The sequence below is a fragment of the Neophocaena asiaeorientalis genome, unplaced genomic scaffold, assembly GCF_003031525.2.
Source record: "Neophocaena asiaeorientalis asiaeorientalis breed wild unplaced genomic scaffold, Neophocaena_asiaeorientalis_V1.1 scaffold232, whole genome shotgun sequence".
Taxonomy (NCBI): domain Eukaryota; kingdom Metazoa; phylum Chordata; class Mammalia; order Artiodactyla; family Phocoenidae; genus Neophocaena; species Neophocaena asiaeorientalis.
Genome location: NW_020175672.1, coordinates 5,290,795 through 5,310,044, shown reverse-complemented (window position 1 = coordinate 5,310,044; position 19,250 = coordinate 5,290,795). Strand labels below are relative to the sequence as shown.

At 41.8% G+C, this 19,250-nt stretch overlaps 1 protein-coding gene across 1 annotated transcript; it reads right to left on the bottom strand.

Moving 5' to 3' along the window:
- Nucleotides 1-3,065: 3,065 nt before the first annotated feature.
- Nucleotides 3,066-19,160, bottom strand: GJA10 (gap junction protein alpha 10). Its single transcript, XM_024731779.1, has 3 exons — nucleotides 19,028-19,160; nucleotides 10,869-12,324; nucleotides 3,066-4,959 (listed from the first exon to the last, which is right to left on the bottom strand). The coding sequence occupies exons 2-3, from the start codon at nucleotides 12,306-12,308 to the stop codon at nucleotides 4,921-4,923; spliced, it is 1,479 nt and encodes a 492-aa protein (XP_024587547.1). The 5' UTR covers nucleotides 12,309-12,324; nucleotides 19,028-19,160; the 3' UTR covers nucleotides 3,066-4,920.
- Nucleotides 19,161-19,250: the final 90 nt, after the last annotated feature.

The window sequence follows — 19,250 nt, the reverse complement described above, 5'->3', positions numbered from 1 at the left end:
CTTACTAAAACTACACTGTTGGTGGGAATGTAAATTGATACAGCCACTATGGAGAACAATATGGCGGTTCCTTGAAAAACTAAATATAGAACTACCAGGACTTCCCTGGTGGTGCAGTGGTTAAGAATCCGCCTGCCAATGCAGGGGACACGGATTCAAGCCCTGGTCCGGGAAGATCCCACGTGCCGCCGAGCAACTAAGCCTGTGTGCCACAATGACTGAGCCTGCACTCTAGAGCCCGGGAGACACAACTGCTGAAGCGCACATGCGTAGAGCCCGTGCTCCGCAACAAGAGAAGCCACCGCAGTGAGAAGCCCACGCACCGCAACAGAGAGTAGCCCCCACTCACTACAACGAGAAAGCCTGCGCGCAGCAACAACAAAGACCCAATTCAGCCAAAAATAAATAAAATAAATAAATTTTTTAAAAAGTTAAGAAAAAAATTACTGGCGCCTCATTAGGATATCATTAGAAGTATTATGTGAAGTTCAGAGAGTGCTGAACCAGCATCTAAAGACCTGAGTCATTAAGGTTGCACTTCTTTCCATTAACTCGCTGTGATCTGGGTTAAATGACTTAACCTTCCTAGGCCTTGGTTTTTCTCTAAAAGTTCTGATTCTGTGCCTATCTCCCAGGGTGAATAAAAACTCCGGAACACAGGATCTGCCTTATTCATCTTTGTATCTCAACTTACTTTGTCCCACATGTAATAGGCATTTAATAAATAGTCAATCCTTCCAGGTATTTAGGTGACTGAGAAAACTAGGAGCAATTTACTTAATTAAATCACTTATGTGAATTATAAAATAAATATATTTGTTTAGAAACTGATAGACTATCTGATTTCCCTATCTACTCATAAACTGTGTAGGAACAAATGCAAATTAAGAGGCTTATTCTCCCTGTTGAAAAATAAGCGGAGAAACTCCTCCTCTCCCCCCATTCACCCCTCCCTTTTCGTTTTTTTTTTTTTTTTTTTGGCTGTGGGGCGGCTTGTGGGATCTTAGTTCCCCGACCAGGGATCAAACCCATGCCTCCTGCAGTGGAAGTGCGGAGTCTTAACCACTGGACCGCCAGGGAAGTCCCACCCCTCCCTTTTCTTTCAGAATTTCTTTCATTCTCCTTTTCAAATATATGTAAGTCTTTTAAAACAAGCTTCTTGCCAGTTTCACAAATGAGGAATTTTTCCTCAAGGACCTGGGAGCCATTTCTTTAGAATTAATTCATCAATAAGGAAGGTAATGCCCAATGGCCAATTTCAATAGCCTATTAAAAGCTAGGGACTTTTTCCCCAGAACAATGTACCAATTCATAACTTTTTGCAAACAATTTCAGAGTGTTCCATTATCCAGGTTCACCCATAAGCAGTTGCTCTTGCACATACCCCCCACCATACTGTGAACACTTCTTTACTTTCTGGTACAGCAAGGTATTGCAGGATCATCTTTTTTCCCTCTTGCCCCACTCCTGGATCATCCATATTTCTAAAGAGTTCCTTTTACTGAGGAATCGTATTTAGAGACCAAGATCTGTATGGTATGAGTGCTCATTGTTATTGGTGTGTCACTTCTTCTAGGCCCTTTCAGAGAAGAGAGAAAGTAAATATGAATATGTATAATATACACATGTATATAGACATACATATTCAAATCATAAGTTCACACTGATATCTCTAATCCAATCCCAAAACACAGGACCCCTCGTCTTCCTCCTTTCCATATTTGTATCATCCTTTTCCCACAGTGAGAACTGTTTCCCACAATAATCAATATATTTTCTTCATTTCTCAGCTTTACAATATACACAGTATAATTTCAGAATTGCTACCTTCATACCACTGTAAACAGCAAACTTACTAAATGGAGATTACAATTTGTTTGCAGGTTTTTTAAATTTGTTTTTTGTTTCTTTCTTTGCTTTTTTGTTTTAAACAAAAGATATACAGTCCAAGTACTGTGTTCCAAGTTTCCCTGGATTAGATCTTTTTTTTTTCCTGTTCTAGGTGGATATATTACTTTGAAATGCAGATAAGTTCACCATATTCATAGACCTTTGATTTTAAGTTGAAAAGTAAGAGAAGTTGACTAATGTTGTTAAAAGTATTAGAATGTTTGGGAGAACTTGAGGATTCCTACATGTTTAGGTACTGATGTAATAAGGAAGAACCTTTTGTATTCTATTACAAGTTAATCACTAAAGGGCTGTTGCCTATAAGCTTAAATTATACATAATGGCCCATCTCTGGGAACCCTGCTTCCCAGGTAATGAGCATTAAGCTAGAATACCTTTGTTTCCATCACAGGAAACAGCCTGACCAGGCCCACCTGTGAATGACTGCAGAGAGGAAGAAATTAACACATTCCCTCCTGAGGCTGATGGGAACTAGATGTTTGACTTTACTGCCTCCCCTTCTAGAATAAAAGGAGCCTGAATTCTAACTCAGGCAAGATGGTTCTTTGGGGCACGAGCCCACCTTCTTCTCGGTGTGTTGGCTTTCCGAATAAAGTTGTTATTCCTTGTACCAACAACTCATCTCTCAATTATTGGCCTGTCGTGTGGTGAGCAGTATGGGCTTAGACTCGGTAACACTCAGGAATGTTTTACTTGTCAGGGATTTTGTGTTTGTCCTACAAGTATGAAGTGTTTAAAAAACAGATCAAATGCATTACATTTATAAATGGAGTTTAAAATATTGAAGGGAATTTAATTACTATACTCTATAAATGGGAGTGATTATTAATTTAAGTTCCTCAAACATTAAAGTCCTCCAGGCCTTCCCCGGTGGCTCAGTGCTTAAGAATCCGCCTGCCAATGCAGGGGATACGGGTTCAAGCCCTGGTCCGGGAAGATCCCACATGCCGTGGAGCAACTAAGCTCGTGTGCCACAACTACTGAGCCTGCACTCTAGAGCCCGGGAGCCACAACTGCTGAAGCCCATGCGCCTAGAGCCCATGCTCTGCAACAAGAGAAGCCACTGCAATGAGAAGCTGCACACCGCAACGAAGAGTAGCCCCTTCGCTGCAACTAGAGAAAGCCCGTGTACAGCAACAAAGACCCAACGCAGCCAAAAATAAACTAATTAAAAAAAAAAGAATGAAAAGAGTAGTGAAGTGATGACTACTTGAGATGAATTTCTAAAAAAAAAAAGTCCTCCTTTGGCCTTCCATTCTCATATTTCATGTAACAATTTTAATAAAACTGCATTATTTTGTTCTGTCATTACCATTACTGTTCCAGTAATCTAAAACTTTGTAACAAATTATTACCTTAAAACACAGTGACTTAAAAACATCAACCATTAATAATATTTCACAGTTGGGGAGTTCAGGAATTTGGGCAGGGCTCGGATGGCAATTCTTCTCTTCCATGAGATGTTGATTGAGGGCATTCAGTGGTATTGAGTTAGTAGATGGCCTGGTCTGGAGGGTTCAAGATGGGTTCACTCACATGTCTTGTGTCTTGGCAGGGATGGCTGGAAGGCTGGGCTCAACTGGAACTGTAAGCTGGAATGCTTACATGGCAACTTGGGGTTGAGAAGAGAGAGAGAGAGATCTCCAAGAAGAAGCCTGGATAGAAACTGCAAGATCTTAGAAGTCCTAGAACATCACTGTCCTTGAATCCTATGGTCAAGCAAGTCACTAAAGCCAGCCCAGATTGAAGGGGCTGGAAATTAGACTCCACTTCTCAAATGGAGAAAGCAAATTCACTCTTCTTCCACCTTTTTATTCTATCCAGGCCCTCAACAGATTGGCTGCTGGTCACCCACAACGGGAAGGCAATCTGCTTTACTCATAGTGTAGCCGGGTTAGGGCACAGGAGGTAGGGAATGAACATGAGGCAGGAGTCAGCCCACGAAGGCTTTATGTGCCAGGCTAAGGAGTATGGATTTTATCTCAGCAGGATATAGATAATGCAGACCTTTGTGTCTTTGGAACAAACTGATTCTCCCAATAACTTGAAGCCTTTGTTACAAGGTGTGTGGCCAGGGATAGGAGAGTCTGGCCACGGGACAGAGGACAGGGCTAAGTGGCTCCTTCCATGGGAACTGAGTCCACCTTCATGATTCTCAGAACTCAGACAGTAATGACCAGCCAACCAGCCTCACCGACTGGAGAGTTAGTGGACATCACACAGCCATCCATGCCTCTGTGCTCTATAGGAAGTGTTCAGTGCTTTTTTGATGCACCTCTCCTGGATGGCTCAGGACCACTGGGAGGGTGGGGAGGGTGAGGAAGTGGTGCTGGCTTCAGTCACTCCCCTGGAAGTTGGGAATGAGATTCCCCAGCACCTGCTGGCCCACAGTCATGGCATCACTACTGACCATGATCCCAGCAGAAGGATAAAGTCATGTGATGCGAGTGTTTGCCAGTGCTGTAATCAATATTTTATGTAATGGCATCTAGGGACGAACATCCAGCTGCTTCATCCCCAAGAAATGAGCTGATGAGAGGAAGAAAACAGAAAGCTTCCCTCCAGCCTCTGGTGTACAGACAGGAAGCGTGTTCAGCCCAGGCTGCAGGCAGAGCTCCCAGCCTGCTCTGGAACCACGTTCAAGGGTCCAAACTGCTGCCGTTGCAGTCGGCTACTGGTAGGGATGGTAGCACATCCCACTTCTCCTCCCCTCGGATGGCGGCTCTTGCCCCTAGATTTTCTCTGATGGGGTAGAGTGCCCTCCCTGGTGTGTGGAGAGCATTGGATCAGCCTCAGGCAGCATGGCCAAGCGGAGCAGTGAGAGGCTGAGCCCAACAGTCAGGGAGCCCAGCTGGGAGCCCCCGATAGATACACAGCCATTGCCTGATTCATGGTTCTGGAGGGGATGGTTCTCAGAGTTCCTCCTGCAGTTTGAGCTGACAAACATGCAACTTTTATCTCGCAGATGCCAGCTGCTCCTGAGTCTGTTTTTTCTGGTCCCAGGATGCATTATTTTTTCATAACGGATGAAAGTTCTAGAAGCATGTTCTGAAACAAAACAAAATAGACTCAAAGGGCTTGTAAAAGCCAGTCCTGCCTACCCACCTGAGACTCTTTGTATGTCACAAATATCCCAAATCCAAACAAAAACCTCCTACAGAAGACAATCCCCCGACCTTGCCCCAGAGATGAACGTGCATGTAAGAGGTTCTGTTCCCCAACAGCGCTGTGGCAGAAGATCTGAATCCCACCTGCCATCTCCTCCTCATTATCCAGTTGTGGTTGTTTTGTCCAAGATCCAGGTCTAATACTAAAAGGCCAACCTTTTCCAAAGCTCCATCTTTGTCCCCTCCACAATTAACCAGAATTTTTGACTTTGCAGTAATGTAGAATGGGAAAACTGAACCAAATGTGGATGTTCCATTTTGTAATAATCTATCTTAAAAATATGCTACACTTAGGTTGCCTTGTGTAGGGAGAGCAGGAAGCAGCAATGGGATATGGGAGAAGGACTTGGGTCGAGTCAGACAAGATTGGGATACAATTCCAGCCCATCCACTCACTCAGTAAATATTAATTCATGTCCCTGCTATGTCCCAAAGACTGTGCTTTACCACATCCTAACTGCATGACTTTGGACAAGTCATCTATTTCCTTATCCTTAAATGGGAATAATCACAGAGTCACAGTGAAGAAGCCCATGGCAGTGTCTAGACCACAATCAGGGACTCAGTAAAGTGGGAGTCTTTCCTCCTCTTCTTTAGACTCTTTGGTAATTGATATATTATGTAAAGCTCCTCTGCTAAAAAGTTCAATAAATTATAACAATCAACTCTTCAAACACCCATCTAATAACCCCTGTCAATAATGTTGAGTCAAAAAAACCTTCCCAAATGAGGCAAAGAACCTAGAAGTCACAGAGATTTTAGATTTAATGTAATATTAAAATTTTAAAGACACCATACACAGGGATAAGAAGTAAGCAGACTGAGAGAATATCTTTCAATACATATATAGACAAGGAGTTAATACAATATCATAAAAGAGCTCCTAGAAATCAGAAGAAAAACAAATAACAGAAAAACAGACAAGGATAATTCATGGTAGAAATACAGATGGCTAATAAACATATAAACAACCTTACTAGTAATCATGGAAATGTAAATTAAGACAAACATTTTGGAAATGTTGGGAAATGTTATGAAACATTTCTAGTTTGTCAAATTGGAGATGGGGGGAGATAACGTCTGATATTGGCAAGAGTGTGGGGAAAGAGTGCTTAATGCACTGGTAAAGAGGATCAATTGGTATAGCCCTTCCTGAGCAAAAATTGGCAGCATCTATCAAAATGTAAAATGTGCATGCCCATTAAAACCAGTAATTCCACTTCTAGGTACCTATCAAAGATATATGTATGAAACATTCACTGCAACATTGTCTGCGGTAGAAAAAACTTAGAATGGCTAAATGGCCATCAAGTATCTTATGGTTCATCAATTTCATGGAAAAGCGTGAGGCATATAAAACTGAGGCATCTCCATGGGTACTGATATGGAGAGTCCCTGAGACATACCATTAATTAAGCAAAAGCAAATTGCAGAGACATCTCTACAGCAGGATCACATTTATATTTTTGAAAAAAATAAAATATATGTGTGGACATGTATTTGTCCTCAAAGACAGACTGTGAATGCAGTGAGGAAGGTAGGGGAACACACCCCATTCTGTTCACAGTGATTGTCTTTGGTAAGGGAAGTGGGAATTGAGTCCAGGTGAGAGTGAGAGATGAACCCTCACATGGTCAGGTTCACATTTTACTCTTATGTTCTTTTACACTGCTTGAATGTCTTTCAATGAGCATGTACGACTTTAATTTGAAAAACAAGAAATAAGAAAAAGACTCTTCTTTCAAACAATTAATAGTGGTACCCCTGGTCTGAGCCACACTCCCCTCTCACCTGGACACTGTGTAAGCCTCCTAGCTGGTCTCTCTGACTGCACTCTTACCCATTGTCTTGGTCTATTTAGGCTGTTATAAAAAAATACCATAGACTGGATGGATTATAAAGAACACAAATTTATTGCTTATATTTCTGGAGGCTGGGAATTCCAAGACAAATGCACTGGCAAATTCAGTGTCTGGTGAGAGCTCAGTTCCTGGTTCACAGACAGTCATATTTTCACTGTGTCCTCACATGGTGGATGGGAAAAGGAGCTCTCTGATGCCCCTTTTATAAGGGCACTAATCCCATTCATAAGGGCTCCACCCTCATGACCTAATCACCTCCAAAAGGCCCCACTTCCAAATACCATCACACTGGGGATTAAGGTTTCACATATGAATCTGGGGGGGGGGGACAAACATTCAGACCATAGCATCTCTACAAGAGACTCATCAGAAACAGTGATTTTAAAAATATATGTAGCAGACCACCACCACTCCTGCACCATCCACCTCAAATTCCTTTCCATGGCCTATAATGCCCAACAGATCAGCCCTTGCCCATTCTAACCTCGTTCCTAGCTCTCCCCTCCATGATCATGGCCCAAGAGTGCTCCCCAGGACCTTGGCACAGCTGGCACCATCAGCCATGCCAAGGTCCTGGGGTGGGTGGGGCATCACAGGTAGAGGGACCAGTATGTGCAAAGGTCCTCAGCTCTGTGGAGCTACAGGAGAGCACTCTTTGTTAGCACTTTAATGTCACAAAAGATTGGAAGAGGTCGCAGGGCAACCTTCTTCCTAATGCCAAAATCTTCCTCCTCTACAGTGGTGGTTCTGAGCTCTGGTTGCACATTGGAATCACCTGGGAGTTTTAAAAAGTAGTATTGGGGGCTTCCCTGGTGGTGCAGTGGTTAAGAATCTGCCTGCCAGTGCAGGGGAAACGGGTTCGAGCCCTGGTCCAGGAAGATCCCACAGGCTGCGAAGCAACTAAGCCCGTGTGCCACAACTACTGAGCCTGCTCTCTAGAGCCCGTGAGCCACAACTACTGAGCCCATGCACCGCATCTACTGAAGCCCTCGTGCTCTAGAGCCCGTGCTCCACAACAAGAGAAGCCATCGCAATGAGAAGCCCTCGCACCACGACGAAGAGTAGCCCCCGCTTGCCACAACTAGAGAGAAAGCCTGCGTGCAGCAACGAAGACCCAGTGCAGCCAAAAATAATAAATAAATTTAAAAAATAGTATTGGTGCTCAGGCTCTATCTGCAGATATTCTTATTAGGGCATTTTTCAAAGCTTCCCTGGTGATTTAAAGTAGAATTGGGCATGAGGATTACTACTCCACAGCGTCTCTGACAGGTGAAGGCATTCAACGACGAGGAAAGTCTTCATCACAGAGGGTAGCATGGGTTCCTAAAACTCAACCAGCATTCTTCCCCATGCTCACTCGGCCAGACTAAAAGTCTGCTCTCCATGCCCAATTAAGTCTTTCCACAAAGAACCAACCTTGACAGAAACTTATTTAGTAATCAACAAGCTTAGACTTGAAAAAATTGCGGGGTTTGGGTGATGGCAAGGGAAATGTCTTGGAGTATAAATCACAGCTCTTCCAGGTGTTTTTTCTGACCTATAATAGTATGGATTTCTTTTGCAGGACAGTTCTCTCTAAGGGGAACAAGTGGCAAAGCAACTGTGGTACCTACCAGAAGTCATTTCACTCTGAAACACCAATGGCTGCAATCAGAATACATCTGATTGAGCCCTAAAACTTCGGCCCTCTGGGACCTGATACAGTGTAAGAAGCTGTTTACAGTCCATGTATTGAAAGTGGATGCTAACAATCCTTTGCTTGCTGCACTAATTTCCAATGAAAAGATCCCTCTGTTTGCAGTAAGTATGATGTGTCAGCTACAGTGCTCTGGAGCTGACGGCTGTGGCCTCAATCCCCAAGACTTCCACCATTTGGGGAGTGAAGTGGCCTGTCAACCCCCTAAGAGGCTTGGGGGAAAGTGACCATAAGTAGGAAATCTCTGTGGCCAAAGGCATTATTTATAATTCTTAGAAACATAAACAGGGAAGAAAGAGGAAGATGAAAAAGAAAGAGGGTCTGTCGCCTTCATCATCTTTTCTCCAAGCTCCTCAGCGAGGCTGGTCTCTCCCAAAAGATAATCTGAGATTAAGAAAATCTGCTTCAACTAAACACTGCTTTTTCTTCCTCAATTTTCTGTTAATACAAAGGCTCTTCTCACATGGAGTGAGGTACAGGAGAGAGAAAATGATGAAAATTGTCATGCTGACTTCACAAATGCAGATAAGAAGCAGTGGCCACTGGCAAGGTTACTCTAAAATGGTGGATCTCGGGAGTTCCCTGGTGGTCCAGTGGTTAGGACTTGGCACTTTCACTGCTGTGGCCCAGGTTCAATCTCTGGTCAGGGAACTATGATTCTTCAAGATGCAGGGCATGTCCAAAAAGTAAAAAAATTAAAAAATTATAAAATAAAATAAAACAGTGGATCTCAACCCTGGCTGTACATTACAATCGCCATGGGAATTTTAATAATACCAATCCTCCATCCCATCTCCAGAGATTCTGGTTTGACTGGAAGTGGATAGGTCCTGGGCATGGAGATTGTTTTAAAGCTCCAGATGACTCTAACTCAAGCCAGAGTTGAGAACCCTGCTATAGTCTGGCATAGGGTTCCAAGCAGCCATATAATAATCTTACACGTAATCTCCTGAGAAGACAGCTGGTCACTGACAAGAAATGAGTGTAAGTTTGAAAAAAAGCATTTTAGGAAAAATCTAGGTATGATGATTCCTCCTCAAGGTATGGCATTAGCGCAGTAACAAAATATCTCATGGGAGATACGAAACTAGGGTAGAAGGATTCAATCATTATTAACACAAAGAATGAAGCAAAGGAAAAAGCAAGAGTGTGAGTTCAAGCAAGTGAACTCAATTGGGAAGTTCCCCTATTAACTTGGGGGATTTTTCCTTTTAATGGAAAAAAGTTGTTAGGAGCAGTACGTAAAACATGTGTCATTCTCTCCCTTTTTTTTTTTCAGAATTGAGAAGAATCCACAGTAAATATCCATTATGTCTTACAATGGCCAGGGAATGTTTATTCCACAGTGGCTTTTCAGAGAACAGAATTATCCATACAATATTGATCTTCGTCTTTGTGAAATGTAGCAACAAATCTTTGTACGTGACTTTTAAATGGCAGAGCTATTAAAACAGTGGAGCACACCCTCCTTCCTTAGTGAGACAAGGGCAACTCAAGGTTACAGATGATCCCTCCTCCGATCCATTTTCCACACTCTGATACAAAGAGCTGTCTAAAGTGCACCTCTGATCCAGTCACTCCTCTGCTGTACATCCTCTATGGGTTCTCCACTGCCTCCCTGCAAGGCCTCCATGCCCCCTTCTCCAACTTTCCCTCTCTCTGAAGCCCTCCTACTAGTCTGTGCTCCAGATACACGCGGCTCCCCAGACAGCCCTGCTACGTCACACCTCTCAGCCTTTGTCTGTGTTCTCCTTGTACTGGGACAGCCTCCTTCCATGTACCCCAGTCCTCCCAGGTCTGGAGAAACTCACCACATCTTTCAAGACTCAGTTCAAAAGTAGCTTCAACTATAAAGCTTTTCCTGACCCATCCAGAAAGAATTGACTTCTCCCTCCTTTGCACACCACTCCCTCTAACATGGCACCTTACACTTGATCATTTATATGTTTACCTAATTTCCCATCCAGACTCTGAGCCCTTTGATGGTACACATGATATTTTATTCATTTATATACCCAGCACTTATAAGACTAATTGATAAAAAGTTTTCAATAAGTTTATTTTACGAATTAAATTCAACTAAATGTGTTAAATGAATGAATTTAACTCTCCATAAATTAACCTCTCTCTCCTCCTTTCCCTCTCTCTCAACACAGAAGGCTAAGAAGTAACCAAAGTGGAACACCTCTTGTGAAAGTTCCATGATCAGTCAGGCTGTCTGTCTTTACTTACCATTGATGTTCTGTGCCCAGTGGCTGAAGGCAGAAGTGAGGGGCTGTTTTCCTGGTGCGGAAAGTCCAGGCAAAAGCTATTTTGAGAACTGGAGCTTACTGAGTCACTGGACAGCTGTCCCTTTTCAGACAGCAATCTGGACAGAAAGCTGGCCTTACGACTGCCCATGCAAGATCTGTCTGTCTGGACTCTGCTCTCTCTCATGCTGCCATCGCTGTGTCTGCAGTGACTGTGTAAATCTGTGAGAGGCTCCCCTGAGGGTTGCAGGTCCTGGGACTGTTCCCAGGGTCCTGTTGTACGTGATGGACAATGTCTAGGAGCCATCGTGGTACCCAGCCAGGACTGGGGCATTGTAGTCTGCAAGCCAAAGGAAGAACGGTCTGGTTGCTGTGCCGAGTGCTGAGTTCTAGCACCATCGTCCCAGGGACACGGGCTGTGGACATGGAGCTGTCCTCTGTGCTGATCCGCCTTAGCCCAGTCTTTCTTACTACAGCAAGGGTCTACCTCAAGTTGCCTGGGCTGTGGGATGTGCCACGTGGTTTTAGAATTCGGCACATTGACTCGGAAGACTTGCTGTTGATTGCTGGCTTGAAGTAGAGAGACTCCTTCAGGGAAAGGAGAGCAATTCATACACTGCTGGGCCGCTGAATATTTTTTCAAATGAAATAGAGGCCCCCTTTCGTCCTCAATGCCCTCACTGCCGGATTTGTCATAAAGTGCTCTCATGATTTTCCTGACCCCCAGATGAAATATTTCCAGTACGTTGAGGAACAAAGAGATGGCTGCAATGCTGTGCATAAAGAGCATGAAAATGGTCTTCTCTGTGGGCCTGGACACAAAGCAATCCACTGTGTTGGGGCAAGGAGGTTGAGTACATTTGTAAAGGGGATGCATTTGAAACCCATAGAGCATATATTGGCCTATCATGAACCCTACTTCCAGCACAGATCTGGTCAGGACGTGTAAGACATAAGTACGCAGAAGACATCCTTTCAGAGGGACTTTTTGGATCTTCTTCTGCTCCTCCAACTTCCTCAGTTCTCTATTTATGTTTTGCTGCTCCTCCAATTCAAGCTCTGGATTCTCCATCTGGGCTCTAAGCTGTGACTTTTTCCTCTGCCTCTCCTTTTCAAAGGCCCTGAGGCTATAAAGTGCATGGCCCATATATACCAGAGAGGGAGAAGACACAAAGATGATCTGTAAAACCCAGAACCTGACCAAAGAGATAGGGAAAGCATCATCGTAACAGATAGTGTTGCAACCTGGCTGCTGGGTGTTGCAGGCAAATGCTGACTGTTCATCATCCCAGACATCTTCAGCAGCTACACCTAGTATCAGCATCCGGAAAACGAAGAGGATGGTCAGCCAGATTTTCCCCACCATGGTTGAGTGGGAGTGAGCTTCCTCTAGGATGCCACCCAATAAATTCCAATCCCCCATGGCAAGGGACTAATGTCTGAAATATACAGAGAACACTGAGGTTAACAGCATCCATGGATGTAATATATAAAGACGAGCTCATCAGTACAGCAGGTCCTCTCTTCTTGTCAACAAAACTACGAAGGATTTTCCAGCTCTAATATTTATGGCCTGTGCTTGCTGAAACAGGGTATTTCTAAGGAATATGTTTTGGGAAAAACACTAACGACCCTCCCCAATCTGACCCAATTCCCTTCCTGTCATCTTCTCTCCTACACAAAGTTGACTGTCATTCTGGTATACTCATTGGCCATCATATTTGTACAATGCATTCCATTCCACAATTTTGCTCATTTTTCTAACATATGAGAAGCCATATTTACCATACATCCTACATGATCTTAAATAAGTCTCAACTCCTCCAGGAAGTTTTCCCCAGCCATCCCAAGTCAGAGTGATTTTTCCCATTCCTAAATTCACACAACACTAGTGTTTGTACCACTCACTTGGTACTGTGCCTAAAATGAGTTTTGTGAGAGTTGTCTTATGTTACCTTTCCTGAAAAGGTACTCCTTTTGCAGATAGGGACACTTTCTATTTCATTCTGGTCTGGCACACTAAGGTATCAATAAATAATAGTGGATTGAATTGTCTTCTCTTTTTAAAACTCAGTTCCTTGACTCTATCACTGGAAAAATCATCAACAGAAAAACAAAATAGATCCTCATTATGTATCATCGATGGTTCCCACCGCAAGACTGAAAGTACAAGTAAAGAAAACAGAACTCAGCCAAATAAACCCTCAGGAACTGGCACAGGGTGGCAGTAAAGATTAAGCAGGCTCAGAAACAGTACCAGCAATGACATATGATTACATCTACAAACCCACATCTGGAACAGCAGGTTTTCACAGAAGCTCTGCTTACTTAGAAGAAAAGTGGGTGGTGGTGGTGGTGGTGGGATGAACTGGGAGATTGGGATTGACATGTATATACTAATATGTATAAAATAGGTAACTAATAAGGACCTGCTGTATAAAAAATAAATAAAATTCAAATCAAACAAAAACAAACTAACAAAAAAAAAGAAGAAAAGTAAATATAAACTGCTTCTCTAGCAAGCTTGGGTGCTGGGAAAGAATCAAGGCATAGCTGATATGAATAGGTTACTCGGTTTACCCTGAAAAAACCAAATGTTTTTCAAGGTTCAATGAGGTTAAAATATTTGAGAGCTTAAAGGCTTCTAAGATGTGGAAGACTTCCATGTATCAAAGACATAGAAAAAAAACAGGATAAGTGTTATTTATTAAGTTAAAACAGATAATGAAACAATTCTCTCCGTCCACAATTCATTCATTCAACAACGTTTACTAAAATTTTACTATCACATAGGCATTGTGCTAGATGCCAGGGAATTCAACAATGTATACCTGGTCCAGCCCTCACAGTACTTAGTCACCAAGGATGCCCAGTAACGTATAAAATGGACAGTGAAAAAAAACAAATGAATATCAACTCAAAAATACAAGAGAAAAAAACATGGAACTGTTATAGTTTCCCTACTTATCTCCAAACACAAAAATAAATTCCAGATGGGATACAAGTACTAAATGTAAAAACTATTAAAGTATTAAAGTGAAATGTAAAAACATATTTTATATCTTGAAGTAGAAGGTGGCTTTTGAAGCCCATTAATGCCAGAAATTATAATTGGAAAAAACTTACAGATTTTACTCAACAAAACTGAATGGCAAAAGTGGAGATGTCCAGAAGACAACAACAACAAAAGTTACAAATTAGAGATAAATAAACATTTGTGAATAATCATTGAATAGGTAGAAACCACTTAGGGACAAGAAGAAAAAGTAAGCCAATGACAAAACCTTGAAAAATAGCACAGGGGAAAAAAGTCTACAGATTGGGGCTTCCCTGGTGGCGCAGTGGTTGACAGTCCGCTTGCCGATGCAGGGGACACGGGTTCGTGCCCCGGTCTGGGAAGATCCCACATGCCGCGGAGCGGCTGCGCCCGTGAGCCATGGCCGCTGGGCCTGCACGTCCGGAGCCTGTGCTCCGCAACGGGAGAGGCCACAACAGTGAGAGGCCCGCGTACCGCAACAACAACAAAAAAAGTCTACAGGTGAAAATGAGAAATGGCCAAAGAGAAAGAGGGGGAAAACCATTAAGGGCAATGTCACTGAAACCAAAGCAGGACAGTTTCAAGAAGAGAATAGCTGACAATGCTAACTACACATACACATACCACTATTTAAATAAATAAATTTAATGGTGGGATAGATCATGCTCAGTGATTAGAAAACTCAAAATTTATAAAGACAACAATTCTCCCCAAATTAATTCATCCATAGATCACTGAGTAAAATAAAATCCTATAAATATACCTATATGTGTATGCATATGTATAGGAAATGCATGTGTATGTGGCTACAGAAGTATGGAGAAAAAATACAGAAGGGCACACATGAGGAAGTTCATATAGGTTACTGGAGGTCTGTAGGAGAACATGAGGGTGGAGGGTGGAGCTTAAAGGGAGAGGCAAAAAAGGAAAAGGAAAAAGACTCTTCTAAGAAAGCATGACTAATTTTTATCTAATATATACATTTATGTAAATTTATAGCTGTATGTACATACATATGTATAAACAATATTTTAAATAAAAATTTTAAAGTAGTAGGTACCTGTCAGAGTTTGGAAGAGGTATTAAGGAGGCTATTTTTACTCTATATACTTGTGAATTGTTTGTAATTCAAAAATTAAAAATGTAGTCATCTCTAGCACATGCAAATAAAAAATCAGATTTAAAAATTGTGGACTTCTGCCTCATTAACAGAAGCAATAATTTACTAAGCTCTATCCTCTCTTAAAGAGTTTAGGTCCTTTCCCATAATTATTCCTTTGAAATTGTCTGCCCATTATTCTTTATTTAAAAAAAGAACTCCTTTATTAGCACTTAAAAAAAAGCTAGAGCTGCTACTTTCTGTAAAAACCCCAAGGTGAAAAAGCTAGCTCATTTTATCAACGTATTCTCTGTTTAGAAATCCTAAACTATTTAATGCTTCTTTTTGCCACTCTCGCTTTAAAACTAGTAAATTATAATTTTTAAATAGCAAGAAAAGGAACACCGAAAAACAGAAATACATGAAACAGAAATACAATCATGCATATTAGCATGCAAGAGCAAGATCCTTTAGACAAGCATTCCTATGTTTCCTAAAAAAACCTGTTTTTTACTATTAAATAACTACAGATCCAAGAAATATTCTTGAATTTTCTTTTATTATCAAATACTAATTTAGCATCTCCTGTGTAAAAAGTCAGTGCTCCTTTCCTGAATTTTATTTCAAATATTATCTTTGTATCCCCACAGGGATTTCCTATATTTCTTATAAACAAGAGATACCATATATTTACAACTTACCTTAGGAGTGGATAAAAAATTAATGACTGGGCTCAAAGAACCTTCAAGTTGGACCATGTGTGGCTAATTAGTGGAAATACTGCTGGTTGCAGATGTAAAAGCTCTGACCCACTGGCTGTGGGGACCAATGCAGAATAAGCGCAGTAACTTTGATCAATGGAGTCTAACCTAGTCCTCCCCTGAGGTCAAGATGTCCTTTGGTGCTTTTTAATTCTCTTGTCATATTTTTTTCTAATTGGCATGAAGCTGGAGACCCTCCTGGTATATCATATTTGGAAATGAAAGGTGAAACGAATGAGAATTTTCCTTTTTCGTTTGTGGATGATAATGGTGATTTGACTTTGGGTGCATTTCTTTCAGTCAGTTGATTGCTCTGGGAACTGATGTCACAGATCAATGGGTCATGTCCAATTTCATCAACAGCTGCCTAGGTTGAGTCTGGCCTCACCAAATGGGAACAAATAATAACAGTGACAGTCAAACCCAAAGTGCTCTTGCAAATCATGCCAGGCTGAAAGGAGAAATAGCTCAAAAAGAAATTAAGCATTTTTAGACCACCAAGAGGGGGCTGTGCCTGGTCTGTAGGTTATGTGTTCTAGCAATATTCTATTAAGCTGAAACAGGCAGCTCAGGAAAATGTTCTCTTCCAGTAGAGAATGTGAGAACCTTAGAAATCTATATCAAATTTTCGTAAAGTGTTTTAATTCAGAGAGGTCAAATGATTTGCCCAATGCAGACAGAGACCAGATCTCCTAACTCCCAGCCTTGTAGCATCTTACATTAGTCACATGTCAAGTACACAATCTAACTGCCACCTTAGAGGAGTTGACAGCAAGGGTGTCCCTAGAACACAGCTCCAAGGCACATTTCTAAACCTGCTCTTTTCCATATAAAATACAGAAAGTGCATAAAGTTATGGACACTTCATAAGTATCATCTGCCTATTCTATTTTCATATATTTAATTTTAAAAAATGGATGATAATGAAAGGTAGACAGGTAAAGAGGTTAAGTTTCCACTACCCCAGCACACTAGCCTCAAATACAAACTGACTGTCAGAATTAACTAGAGGTGAAAACACACAATGTATTAATGTGTATCTGTGTAGTATAGGGTACATTGTCCAAGAAAGCCCTTGACATTTAATCCTAAAAGTCAGCTGCAAAGTAATTAATACCGTTAATGCATTTTACCAGAGCCAAAACATTAAAATCATACATTTAGGGCTTCCCTGGTGGCGCAGTGGTTGGGAGTCTGCCTGCCGTTGCAGGGGACACGGGTTCGTGCCACGGTCCGGGAGGATCCCACGTGCCGCGGAGCGGCTGGGCCCGTGAGCCGTGGCCGCTGGGCCTGCGCGTCCGGAGCCTGTGCTCCGCGGCGGGAGAGGCCACAGCAGTGAGAGGCCCGCGTACCGCCAAAAAAAAAAAAAATCATACATTTATGAAAAGAACAATTCAGAAGCTTACATAGAATAACCCCTAATATTAGTTGCCTCAAGGAAAGGTAACCCAGTGATTGGAGAAGAGGTGAGATGGATACTTTTATATGGTTCACTGAACAGTGAATGTATTACCTATTCAAGAAAATAAATGTGTAAACCAGAATATAAACAATAAGTGGAACCATATATCTGATTCTTTAAAGTCTTCACTTCACTCTTGAAGACTTTAGCAAGTAGGTGAATATCTTTAAGACAGAGGCACAGAGTGGGCAACTCTCCATAACCTCACAGTAATAATTGGAAGTTATTGATAAGGTAAGTAATATTAGCACTACACAGCTGTGGGAAAGACACCCACTGCCTCATTCCAACTGGCCCGAAGGCTGAGCAAATATCTGCACACTAAAGGCTGAGAACCACTCCATAGACAAGATTTTTTTTTTTTTTAAGTTCCTACTTTTACTCTCACCGAAAGTTATGCTGAATCTATGGAGTCACTAGGAGACCCAAAACACACTCAGAGAAACAGAAGGGAACAGAAAGCCTAGAGAGAATAAATGTCTCAGGATAGAGAAAGATGCACACAGGGTGAGAGCTTCACTAGCCACTGCCTTTAAGGCTCGTCAATGGTGCCCGTACTCACCATGCCACCTTGTTCACACCTAGTGACATAAACTCCTATGGGTAGAAGTGGAAACCAAAAACTTTGTGACTTGCTTTATTGCAATATTTGCCTTATTGCAGTGGTCTGGAACCAAACCTGCAGTATCGCTGAGGTCAGCCTGTACACACTTTACCAAGGTATCTGATCACTCACCCCTAGTTCTTGAAATATTTCCTGCACTTGTTTTTTAAGTATTCTCTCCAAAAATGTTTACACTGCGGATCTTTGAGTGATGAATATTAATGTCTTTTATTAAACCCTCACATTTGAATAACAATTTAAATGGATATAAAATTTTAGGTCCAGTACCTTAAAAATACTGTTTCCTGACAGCCAGCATTGCTCTTCTGAAGAGTAAGGTCAATATGATTCTTGTTCCTTTATACAAGGATTGACTGTTTAAAAACCTTTAGATTTTTCTCGTTATCCTTGATACTCCTAATTTCAGTATGTGTCTAGATGTGGGTACTTTCTTCTTTCTTGTTTGGCACTCTATGGCCCTCTCAATCTTCAAATTTTTTCTTCTTCTGACCTTATTTGTTACTTGAATGTTGGCACATCCTACTTCTGTCCCTCATCCCACTTACATCTGCATTTATTTTCTATTTATCCTTTTTTTGCTGCCTTCTGGAGGAGTTTCTCAATCCAACTTTTCAACTCACTAATTCATGCATCAGCTGTATGCACTCTATTTTCATTCCATTTTATTACATTTATTTTAAATATTATATTTTTTAATATTTCTACGTGGTTAGTTCTGATTCTTGTACCACACTGCCAAAATCTTCTCTTTTTCCTTTTAACATTTATTGGCTTTATCTTAGATTGTTATGGTCTTATGTAATCCTGTTTATTTTCTTTTAAACCAGTGGTATCTCTTAGCTGCTACTTTGTTTTGGCTCGGGAACTCATTCACCTGGTGGTAAGGGTTCTGAGTGATAGAATGCACTGGGGAAGGGCTGAGGGCCAGCCCTCTAGGCAGCCCCAGCACTACAAAACCACAGTTCATTATTTCAGTTCGTTATCTACCAAGTAATCCTTCAGGTCAGGGCTTCTCCTGCAGATACTGGACACTGTGGGAGAAATGGCAATTTCCTCAAGTCACTTCACAGAGTCCAAAGCCTAGACTGTAACCCATCAGTACCACCAGTCTGAAGGGGGGAGGGATGAATAAATAATGCATAGCTAGTTAATCCTTACCTGTTTTTCCCAGATCTTCACCCCAAAGGAGTTTTTGTGCTGCCCTGATTTTGTCTGTGAGGACACCTGCAGCACTGTTCGCTGTACCATTACCTGCTGTGAGAAAGCAGGCAAAGGCAACTGGTTTTCTCCAATTAACTGCTCCAACACATTCAGCCAGCCACGCATTTAGTCAGCCACACCTTAACCAAGAACCACTTCAAAATAGCCCCCATGTCCTCTG